Below are 12,172 nucleotides of genomic sequence, written 5' to 3'. Positions count from 1 at the left end.
TAATTATTTATGACAATACAATGTTGGCAATGATGGATAAATACATTTCTGTCTTATATGCATATAGTTCACTCATATACTTCATTACTCGCCTCCTCGTTATTTATATTATGCTTTATAGTATAGTAAATTATATATATATATAAAGTTACGGATTGGCACTGGCTCTGGGCATTACCTGCCAGGCATATATTTCCATGTGTACTCAGGCACAAATACAGAAAAGTAAATAGGTGGGACCTGAGCAGGGTTAACATTTAGTGATACTCATTCATCACTCACAATGCATCCCCCAAAAAGAGCATGAATGGCAAATAAATAATGTGCCTTTGTTACAAACAGGGAACGTTGTGGACTTATTTTGGACTTATGTGGCCAGGATTTATGTATGAGCTTACAGGGCTGAGTGCTCGGGTATGTGGGGCTCTAAGCCAGGCAGCTGTGAGACACGGAGGCTGTTGGTACATGGATTAGAACCAGGGAAACTATACTTAAGGGATTCATGATTAGGACGGTGCAGAGGGACGTGAGCTTCATGCAGCCGTCTCTGCAGACTGGCTGAAAAACAACAACAACAAAACAAAATTAAAAGCAAGTTACACAAAAATGGCGCAGACAAAATACAGGAACACAAACAACAAAAAAACAAAATTAGCACTAGGACCATGAACTAATAACGTGCAAGGGCTCAGTATCACCACACGACAAGTATTTGCCCTTCTGTCTGGGCATGGTCAAGTCCTAATAGTAACCCTGTCTATACAGAACAGTAATGGGAGCAATCAGCTAGCAGACATGCAAATGGATGATCCTACTGTCATCGGAAGTTAGAGTGCTACGTACAGGAAGTGTGCTTCATTACACTTCCTGCTTTCTGTAAAGAGAGGCAGGGGAAGGAATATCAGTTACTAACGCCAAAAGCAAAATAATGCATGTGCAGGCAGTGAAATAAACTGAGAGGTCAATATGCATTTTACAGAAATATATGAGTTGAGTGTACCTATAAGAAAAACGATAAATTATTGTTCATGAATAAAAAGTCCATGCTAGACTTCTGCTTAGTCCCTAAGATATGCAGCCTAAAACAATGCATAAGCACATAAAGGAAAATTATGCCATTTATCAAAATTTACTAAAACGGTTGAATGCATCTCCCTGCATGTGATATACTCACAGCCAGTCTCCCCAGTGTGCATGTGTAAAGTCTTCTCCAACCAGTATACCAGTACTTTAATTGCCCCTTCTGAGACACTTTCCATGCACATGATTTACTCACCTCCAGTCGAGTCCAAGTGATGGCCCAACAATGCAGTGGAGAAGAGTACCATGACATCATATACAAGACATACAAGTCAATGGTAAGACACACCTTAGATATCCATTGCAATTCTTGTAAATGTATTGGCATTTCCTATTTGTCAATAAGAACAGTTACTCCATGGTTTCTTGTGTCATTAGATGCTGAGAAGGCCTTTGATTGGCTCAACTGGTCCTATATGGTTTCTGTATTATCGCATTTAATTTTTATGCAGAGTTTGTCTAGGCTATTATGTGCCTCTACCAACATCTTATTAATACATTTTTGTCAGAACCAATTTTAATTCAAAATGGTACTAGACAGGGATGCCCTCTCTCACCATTGCTTTTTGTGTTAGCCCTGGAGCTTTTGGCTATTAGTATATGAAAATATACCGGTATTGTACAGGGTTTCTAGGTGAAGGTTATCAAAACGGGGTTATATGCTGATGATATATTACCGCCTTTAACTTATCTGATGACCTCACTGTCTCACCTCCACGGGCTCCACCTAGACTTTGGTATAGTAGTTGCTATAAAATGAATACTTCTCCTTAACTCCTACAGTGCAGTACTCCGACCATGTGTTCTGTGACAGTTAGGTCTTTAATAGGATGCTACTATCGACATGAGTATCAACGTTATTTTAGTAAAACTAAATGTTCAATCTCTAAAACAGTTGCACTGACTGCCAGTTTTAAATAATATTTAATTAAATAAAGAAGACAACCTGCAGAGCATTTTACAAAGAAACAAAGGAACAATCAATGACTGATCATTTTAGAAGAGACTGTAGAGATTAACGATTCAACACTGCTGAATATGTTGCTAAAGATTTGAGAGATTAACAATTCAACACTGTCTAAAATAAGATTGTTTGCGGTGTCACTGAATGCAGTTCTGTCTTTGAACATGGAATCCTCTACATCTTCAATCGAATGATCAGAATGTTTCTTTACTGTAAATTATAACATGTTAATGAGATATGTTAAGCACACCTTGAGTTTTAGATACCAAGTCTGGTACCTGTATTTTAAGAAAGCACAAGGGCTCAATTGTCTGTACTTAGGTATCTTTTGTAAGAGACGACTTTAAGGTAGAGCAAAAGGATCCATCAACTACAGAGTTGGCCACAATGGGTCACCTTTATGTCCACCAGTGGTTTCTTTTAACATAGAACATCCTACTTGTAAAATGCTGGTGGAGAAGAGTGTGAGAGTGTGTAAAAATGGAAAGGTTGTCGAGGAGGAGAGAAGTGGACTGTAATAGAGAGAATGGTGCTAGGAATGGTGGAGGAATACCACGTACACGGAACTATAAATCTCATGGCTCTAGGCATGACCCTAGGAGTATTTTAGGATGTCCCCTCCAGGTTTGAGTGCCAATCTCTTATACTTTACATCAGCCCAAGTGGTCATAATGAGCTCATGGAGAAGACCACTGCATCCTACTAGACTAATATGGTCCAAATCCACAAGTTTCATATTTGTATACATTGAGTTGTTGGTACATCAAAGGTACATCAAAGATCTCAACATATATAGCTATAGATAGCTAGTCATCAGTGGGCTTACAGCTCTACAGCTTTTGAGACACCAAAGTACCATATTTTCTTAGTTCTGTTACATACTATATTCAAAACATAATTTACATAACATAACCTGCAGTGCTCAGTTACTTAGGCTAAGATAAACCAGCCAATGTTTGGAAATCCAGAATGTTGATATCATGTTGATATCTGTAACATATATGTGTTGGCGAAGCGAGCATGTAACTTGGGCAGGATCCTTAACTGAAGGCCAACGCGGAATGTTACTCGCCTGGCATCTTCTCAAACAAGATTTAGTTCATTACTTTGTTAAAATGTTTATGAGCGTATCACACAGGTCAGTCTGGATCAGAAATGCCAGGCAAATTTCTCCTACACAAAAAAAAAACAACCAGCCCAGCCATATGTCTCATCCCCTCAATTTAGAATGGCATTAGCTCTGTATAATAGGCCTGGCTCTGATTCCATGATGCCCCGACATGAGATTCATTGAGTACATGGCTTCTTTCTTGGTGTGAACCATGGTCTCTGATATGGGACATTTCTAAATGTCTGATTATTGTGAAATAGTAAACACACCATAATTACTAATTATACAATTAATGGAGAAATGATGTGTTTCCTCCAGTATATAGCTACTTGGTGACCCATGTTGCCATTTGATGTTTTGTTAACTCTGAGATGGGAACTATGCCACTCTGTAATCAGACACGGGAGTATTATTTCTTTAAATATACCGTGGCCACCACCCAGACAGGGTTATATAACTTTATCACTACGGTTGAGTAACAGGTAATGTGATAAGCTGTTTACATTTATAACATGGACAGGACATTAGTCATAGAACAACATCTAATTACTGTGCTTAAGAAGCATAAGTAAACATCCACATATTGGACTTTCTATAATTACTATATATATAACTAATTATAGAAGTATTAACTTACAATTAAACATTGATTTGGCCCTTTAGTTATTTTTTCTTATTATATATGACCATCATGTTTTTTAAAGTAACTGGTTCAACCCAGAGTTTCCAGGTGAAGCTCTGGGCTACGGAGTGGCATTTGGTCCTTGGCCATTCCTCAACCACTTGCCCTCCTGCTCCCGTCCACGTAAGACTATGTTGGGCTAGACCCACCCCATGGATAGCTACTGAATCCCGACCACCTAGTGAAGCTGGGTGGCCTTATGGTAAGTTCCCAGGTGTGACAAGGGGTAAACAGCACATAACAAGTAGTGCATCTTATACAAACTGGGACCTACAGACAGGGTCGGCCCAAGACAAAATGCCGCCTGGAGCGAAGTTTAAAATGCCGCCCCCCCCATTATCTACCCTTCCTCTCCCTGCCGCCCCCCCCTTATCTACCCCCCCCGTACTTACCTTTCAGCAGTCCTGCGGCGAGTCTCCCTGCTCGGTCTCGGGTTGTAATGCTGAGCGCCAGAAATGACGTCATCTTCCGGCGCTCAACATTACAAGCCAGCACCGAGACCGAGCTAGAGGGCTGGCAGAGGAGAGAGGGGCAACTTGGTAAGATAAAACCACTCGGCGTGCCCTCTCTCTCTCTCTCTCTCTTCTCGGTGTAAAAGAAAAAAAGGGCTTGGGGCGGCAAAGTGCTGCCCCTTTAAAAGTGCCGCGTGGAGCGGTTGCCCCACTCGGCTCCATTGTCAGGCCGGCCCTGCCTTCAGAAATAAATGGCAAGCAGAGGACAGCTCAAAGAGCTTACAATCTAGAAGACCTAACACCACACATTTCTGTATTCCACAGTTTTAAAGTACCATCCATACCTTCTGGCTCAATTAAAATTTGTCTTTATAATTTATTGTGTTTTCACCATTTCACCATCTCTTGATGCCATGTGCAGGAAATTACTTAATATATTTGGTATAGGAAAGAGGAAAATTTTTTTTGCTACGCTTTCTTACTCATATAAGGCGAGGGAAAAGTAGACCCAATCACTGATTGTAACCTTATATATAAATATTAATGAGCTGCAATGATTCAAAATGTATATTTTGAAAAGAAAAGCACATTGTCAGGAATATGTTTTCAAGGAAAAGATTGAAAATAAAAAGTCAAGAAGGAGGCCCTTAAAAACAGAAACTCAGACTGTTTATGTGTGTTGTACGGTTCCACCAAAGGAACCTGACTTCTTGTAGAATCTGATCTGATTGGAATTATTAGACCGGTCAAAGGTTGTGTAAATGTACTAGCCACGGGCCATCTGAGCAGCTGGATTTCCCCAGCAAAAACAAAACCTTCTCACATTCACGTTCCACGCATTGCACGTATTTTCTTGCTCGCAAACAAAAGGTCAACATTAACGATACGGCATTTACTTTGCGTGTCCCCGGCTTCGTAAGCCCGGGGTGAGCCACATAATTATTTGGGGTTTTATTGCAAGTCACGTATTAAACGAAGCGTCTCTACAGTAAACTGACTGCGTGCGCCCTCTTAAATGACACACACAGAAACTGGAGAATCTGCGGGCTCTATAAAAAGAATTGATGACAGCGACAGGTGATCGCGAACTAATGTGATCGGGACTTGACTGTACGCAGGCTGTGGAAAGATTTTTAATTGAAACGTTATCTTAAAAGGCTCAAATGTTTCCAATATTTCCTGTAACAGAAATGTTTTAAAAACAAATACAATTGGAACACTTAATGAAATAGCATTTTGATCCACTGTAAATAATACATTTTGAATACCAAGCGTTTGGACTCATTACTCCGTAGCTGTATACGACCTACAGGAGTGGTGAGAGAAGACTAGTAAGAGGGATATGAAAGTAAACATGCAGGGCAGGGAGATAGAGGAAAGGAGCTAAGAGGGTATGGGGGTATAAAAGCTGAAGGAAGGGCAGATTTATGGAGCCCCCACCTACCCTTCCAGTGCCAACCAACCAAGTGATACAAGTTGACTCCAGAAGCCAACCACATATCTCAAACATGAAGGATCCAACCGAGGCATCTTACCCCCGTCCATACAGTATGCATGAGAAAAAGCCACGTGGCACCAACCAATCAGCAGCTTCACTTTCAGATCGCTGCCTTTAGGCCGTGCAGGGATCTGGTATGTGACACATTTTCCCCCAAAAACCCTCCCCTCAATAATAATTTAATACATAAAATATATACTGCTTGTGCACTACAGGTACAAAACTTGTCGATCTGTTCTTTTTGTGTCTTTAGCATGATTGTTGGATTCTAACGTATGCATCATAGTCTGCCCTTACAAAAAATTACTGCAGTTTTTCTGAAGTAATACTGCAGTTTTTTGGACATGAAAAAACTGCAATACTGCACTTTTAGTGCAGTATTACTGCACATTTACTGCAGTTTTACTGCATTTGTACTTCACTGTATTGCAGTTTTACTGCACATTTACTGCACTTTTTTTTTATATTGCAAACCTACAGTTGTAATTCAATGCACTGCAGCTTTATTGCATTTGTTCTTCCTTACAAAAATAACTGCAGTAAAACTGCAGTACAGTGAAGTACAAATGCAGTAAAACCGCAGTAAATGTGCAGTAAAAGTGCAGTATTGCAGTTTTTTCATGTCCAAAAAACTGCAGTATTACTTCAGAAAAACTGCAGTAATTTTTTCGTAAGGGTGCGCTGTCACCTACAGTACATCTACACTCTACATCTAATGTGCCACTACGTCTCACTTTTACTATTTGGGTTTATTTATGGGAGAGAATAGAGGGGCAATTAAAAGTTTTGCATTTATATCATGGGATCAGATGTATTAATTGCCATAACTTATGTATTTATGAATAGATATACTTGTCCTGAATACAAAATAGGTTGCCCTGGGTAAAGTGGTAAACTATACCAAAAATGAAAATAGGCCTTGTTTTCTAAGAGGAAAAATGTGCCCTGACCCCCAGCACTCAAAGGGTTAAAGTCGATCTGTGGCTTTTAAGAAAAAGAAATAAAATATATATATATATATATATAACTATATATCTGTGTTAACAAATGAATGCAAGCAATATATAAGAACTTAAGCCCCATATATCTGTATATGAGGGAAGTAGCCCTCTTTATTATTATTCCTCCTCGTTAAGTTACTTTGTAATAGTAGTGTGAATAGAAGAGATGCATTATTACACAATGCTAGCCCTGCCACAGGCTGCCACCTATCTCAGCTTCCAGCAGGTGAACTTTAAACGACGTATCTCCCAAATCCCGACACTGGTTAACAACTGAATGAAAAAATAAAGGCAGTTATACTAGAAGAGGTGACAGTGACGGCACTGCGCTCTATCTGCGGTCCTAATTCAAACGCGCCTCTTGTGGCAATGGAACAAAACCAGAAACACCGATGACAACGTCTGATTTCTCCAAGATTCAAGCTACTGGTCTGTGGCCAGAAGATTAAATATATACTGATATGTTCGTTGTTCATGGTTATTAATATGTCAATAGCGTGTAGCTTTCCAAAGACTGTGAGTGTTCAGGAGAGGCTGGAACTCCATCCAGTTAGCTTTATTAAAGAGACACTCCAGCCATCATATGCTCTTTAATGCATGTGACTGCTCTGTGGTCCCTTTAAATTTTTGTGGTGTCTCTTTTTTTTTACTTAAGGGGGCACAGCCATCATATACATTAAAGTGCAAATGGTGATGTGAAAACCAGGGCTGTAAAGCTGCAGCTTCTCCTAAAGGTAAGTCCTTTTATTTATTTATTTATTTCTACATACCGGTTATGCGTAGTAAAGTCATATAAAGAACTTTAATTTGTATTCTTCATCTGTGGGGCTATATGGGATACTAGACTCTTCTTTTAAGTGGGAAAGTAAAAACAAATTCTAACAGGGTTTTTAAAAATAGTGCTTATAATGTTGAGTATTTATTTACCTTTAGTGCCACCTTTTTTAACTTATTCAGTTGAATTATCACATATTATTGTCACTATCATAGGATGCCACCTTTGCCACAAGTGAGTTCATAAAATGTATGTCCTGCTAGATGTGCCCTGGTCAGATGTAAGCGTATAACGTGTAGCATCACTCAATAAAGAGATTCGAACTACCCCTGCAAGGAAGGATAGGACAAACACTGTACGATGGGGGCTTCATGAAATGGGTTCAATGGCCAAGCAGTTGCGCACCATTTGAAGATCACTATGCACAATGTCAGGTCTCAGCTGGAGTGATGTAAAGCACATCGCTGCTGGACTCTGGTCTGATGGTATTAAGGTGAAACTAAAAATCATTCACCAGTCTCTGTGTTTATTGGATTATATCTTTAACGAAGCACTATGATAGGGACCATTCGCTAATACGACTGTTACGCAAAACAGGTTGTCTCCGGAATGTCACAGAACCAAAATAAAGATTTTTTATACAGAAGTTTGTCAAAACTTAATACAGAAGTTTAATGTGAGCACAGTTTAACTCATCTAGTTGAATGCCTCAAACCTTTCCCAGAAATAATGATTTGATTATGTAAAATTTCCATCATTCTTAATTGTTGCAGGAAACACTTTATTGTGATTTGACATAAAAACAGTAATAGCACTGATAGGACGTTTGTACAAAAACATAAAGAAGAAAAAAACTTCATAAAGGTGTCTGTTTTATGTGAATAAACCTTTAAATTGAAGAATAACATTTTTTTGGCTAAGAATACTAGAGAGGGCAATGTCTTGTCTAAGTGGAAAGGACAATATTGTTTATGGAAAATATTTAGAGATACTATTCGTCATAGTGCCATATCACGTTACCTATTCATTTCTACGCATGGAACAAACCTGCTTGGAAGGATCAGGCCGATTGTTTGCTCGAAGGAAGTTTTAAAAGGTCGCATACTTTTGTATGTTGGCCATCATTAGGTCTGCGTGCTAATTGTATGGTTCAAGAAAAGGTTCAATGGACCCATGATCCGACGTGACGTTTGTGGGTGGGTTTGAAGTAGCAGCGGATTTATAAGGACAGTAACAAGGACTTGCGAGTTGTCACAATGTATCTCCAGCAGAAGATCAGAGAGAAAGGGATGGACTTTAGACATATTGTAAATATATTTCATTGTTGGCCAATGTCGACAAGATCGGAATAAATGCTTATATTCTAAAATCGATTCCTTTTTTTTTGGGATACACTTCTCACCCTATATACATATATAGTAGGATCATGACCTCATCAGATTCCATGCCAGCTCACATATCCTCCTCCCTCCTGCTACATTAGTACCAACACAGGCAGTTGGGAATCACATTACTCCGGAAGGTGGGAATCCTCCAGGCTGACCAGGCATCTTACGGCAAAGTTTTCCTGTGACATTAGTTCAGGTAATGCCCTCAATACACATATTAACACATATTAGACTTTTATTATTGGGGACAGAACCCTTAACTACTCGTGTGTCTAATTTATCTTTTTATAAAATATATTATTATATTGTGCTTTATATGTTTAATGTGAGCATTACTACATGGGGGGATTTGTAGATGACTACTTATTTTCTGTAATTAATATTACTTTGAATATTAATGAAGTGGTTCGTAGGATCCCAGTTGTACTGGCATGTTGTACAGCAAATTCCATTGTAAGTACACCAGTTATCTTACTGTACCGTCTCCTGTATTAAAGGGGCCGTGCGACCATTGATTTGAAAGCAAATCAACCATGGCTACTATTGAAAATATGCTTTCAAAATGAATTGATGCTAATTATTTTGTTAGTACTTTTGGGATATTGAAGTCGTAATGGATGAGGCTATACTATTGCATTAAAGTTGAGTAAATGCCACTTAATTACCTTTAATATATTTCTCTCTCCCTGCTGATGCTGATGCTCTAGCTATTACCTACCTACCTAGATCTTAAGATGTACCGGATTTGTTTCTGCATACAATTAATTTTGATAGTACCAGTTTAATAAGAAATGTTCTTAAAATTACTTTCTTTAGAAGGTAAAATGTCATTTTCTTTAAGCCCCAAAGGAAATAATATTTTTATTTAATTTTTGAATTTTTTTTAAATATTAAATAATAATAATAATAGATTAATTTTTTTAACTTCCATTCACAGAAAAAGATATAGGAGGTGGGTTTGGTGAGTGCCCAAAATGCCTAAAGCCTTTAGATTTTCTTCATGGTAAAGTGTCTTGGCTATAACCCACAATAAATTATATATATATATATATATATATATATATATATATATATATATATATATGAGAGAAGATTTAATATTTGATATATAAATTAAATGCCCTTCAACACACTTCTTAGTTAAAATCTTAGGGTCTGGGTTGTGTCTGGCAGAGGGAAGCTGTACACGGGGGGATTTGCCCTCTCCCCCTCCTCATTCTATGAATGCCCTGTTGGCATTTTCAACTCTGCCCTTCAGGAGGTACCTGAAATAGATAATACAGTCAGTCTCTGTGTCATTAAATAATATGTTCCTATATACAGTACGACCTTTGCATTGTTGGTCTCAATATAAAGGATCAGATATCGCCAGGGCGGCCAACACAATAGTTTGCTCTTGTAGTTATAGGAAACCCGCTGGATAATAGATATGTCTGTCGTGTTATGAAGTCATAAGTCACTACATACTGTTTCACACGAGATTTATCAAGAACAAGCAAATGACAGGGTGCTAACTTGCTAAGCCACTACACATTCTCATAATGCGGCCGTCTGCGTGATGTCTATATGCATGTTAGCGGAGGGTTACTTAAAACGTTTAAGTACTGCAGTAACGTGAACACAGTATAAGAAAACATCTTTGATACTTGCTGGAATTTTTCATATCTTTAATCCAGATTTAATCCCTATTTTTGATAAAAGTATCAATTCAACCATCAATTACAAAAAAACGGGTTGTTAGATGTATAGATGTGCAGCATTATCCTACGTTGAATGTATATATGGACCATTTTTAGACACATGCCTAATGCAAACCCTTTACATTTTATTTGTAGGAGGCTGAGCTGCTCTGACCATCCTGCAAAGGATTTGCTGAAGCGTCTTGCCAACGCATTTTACTCGAACAAAGCTTGACGATGGAGCGATCCACACAGGAGCTCTTCCTCAACTTCATGATTGTGTTGATCACTGTGCTGCTCATGTGGCTCCTCGTAAAGTCTTACCAAGAATAAAAGGACTTGATGATACGTCGCGGATCAACCTGAGTCGACGTTTTCAACCCCTTCTGTGCTGATGTGGCCTGTGCAGTCTACACCAGCACCGAAGGGGTTCTGTACATACATCAAAACAACATGCACGGTATCTGCCTGCTGACATATATGTGTGTCCTAGCATTCAAGTCACCAACAACCTCATAGATCACTTGTGAAACCAAGAGCTTTCAATACAATGTCAACCAATGTCTGTAAACATGGCTTTTCTTCCATGACAATGTTAATATAAAATGAATGTCTTAATTTATCATATTCTACTTATTTTACCATAAGACAAACAAAATATCATCAGCATAAACTGGGACATGACGGTATCATCAGCTGAATAAACAACCAGTTAAAACCATTTGTTTTTTTGGTATTATTATATTATATTCTGTGTTTCAGGGAAAGTGGGAAAACAATTGTAATGAAACAAATGTACATCAAGTGTGCTGTTCCACCTACTCAGATGAATGAAGTGCATTAGAAGCATAATTCCGAGTGCTGTTGAATGCTCAAACCCTCCCCAGAAGTAATTTCTGAATCAAGTGAAATTCGGCATTATTGTTCCATACCCTTCCCTAAGCCTAAGGCCGATCGTACCCCTCTTTTTATTCAGAAAAGGTTAAGCAATTCATAGATACCTAGATCAAGATAGCCAGTGCAAAATCTCCTCCAACCCTTTGAACATCTCCCCTAGTACAACACTCACTTAATCATCGAGGTGCTGTCCAGCCCAACTGTATGGTCAGTAGTTGACTGCAAAGTGTGCTCAATACCCTTAAAGAAAACGAATCCTTCATTCCTACACCTCTTTCGCAACCACGCATTAATCCTCCCTGGTGCAGTGCATGGTACCAGTAATATTTCAGAAAATATTACCATGGAAGTCCTTGCCATATGCTTGCCACCTTATGCCCTGATATTATTTTTGGAGAACTCTCGTTAGCCATTTCTTTTGTTATTAGTACCCATATGTATTTTGGTTGGTCTGCGTTAGAGAGAGTATGTGTTAGCATGAGTGTATATATGTAAGTGTATGTGCTAGAATAAATGTGTACAGTGTTGTGAAAAGTATTTGCCCCTTCCGAATTACTTCTATTTTTGCATATTTGTCACACTTGAATGTTTCAGATTATCACATTTATTTTAATATTAGACAAAAATAACCGGGGTTAACATAAA

General features: G+C 38.6%; 1 protein-coding gene across 2 annotated transcripts; it reads left to right on the top strand.

Moving 5' to 3' along the window:
- The first annotated feature begins 8,997 nt into the window (after window positions 1-8,997).
- Window positions 8,998-11,351, top strand: LOC128475380 (sarcolipin). 2 transcript variants are annotated; one of them, XM_053457879.1, is made up of 2 exons: window positions 8,998-9,147; window positions 10,787-11,351. In XM_053457879.1, the coding sequence occupies exon 2, from the start codon at window positions 10,868-10,870 to the stop codon at window positions 10,961-10,963; it is 96 nt and encodes a 31-aa protein (XP_053313854.1). In that variant the 5' UTR covers window positions 8,998-9,147; window positions 10,787-10,867; the 3' UTR covers window positions 10,964-11,351. The 2 variants fall into 2 exon arrangements, with proteins under 2 accessions (XP_053313854.1, XP_053313855.1); XM_053457880.1 differs by lacking the exon at window positions 8,998-9,147 and adding an exon at window positions 9,633-9,770.
- Window positions 11,352-12,172: the final 821 nt, after the last annotated feature.

Source organism: Spea bombifrons, chromosome 2, assembly GCF_027358695.1.
Source record: "Spea bombifrons isolate aSpeBom1 chromosome 2, aSpeBom1.2.pri, whole genome shotgun sequence".
Classification (NCBI taxonomy): Eukaryota; Metazoa; Chordata; class Amphibia; order Anura; family Pelobatidae; genus Spea; species Spea bombifrons.
This window is presented reverse-complemented; position numbering and strand designations above follow the sequence as displayed.

What these genes read in the sequence shown, in the direction of transcription:
- LOC128475380 (XM_053457879.1), top strand. Translation starts at nt 10,868, where the DNA reads ATGGAGCGATCCACACAGGAGCTCTTCCTCAACTTCATGATTGTGTTG.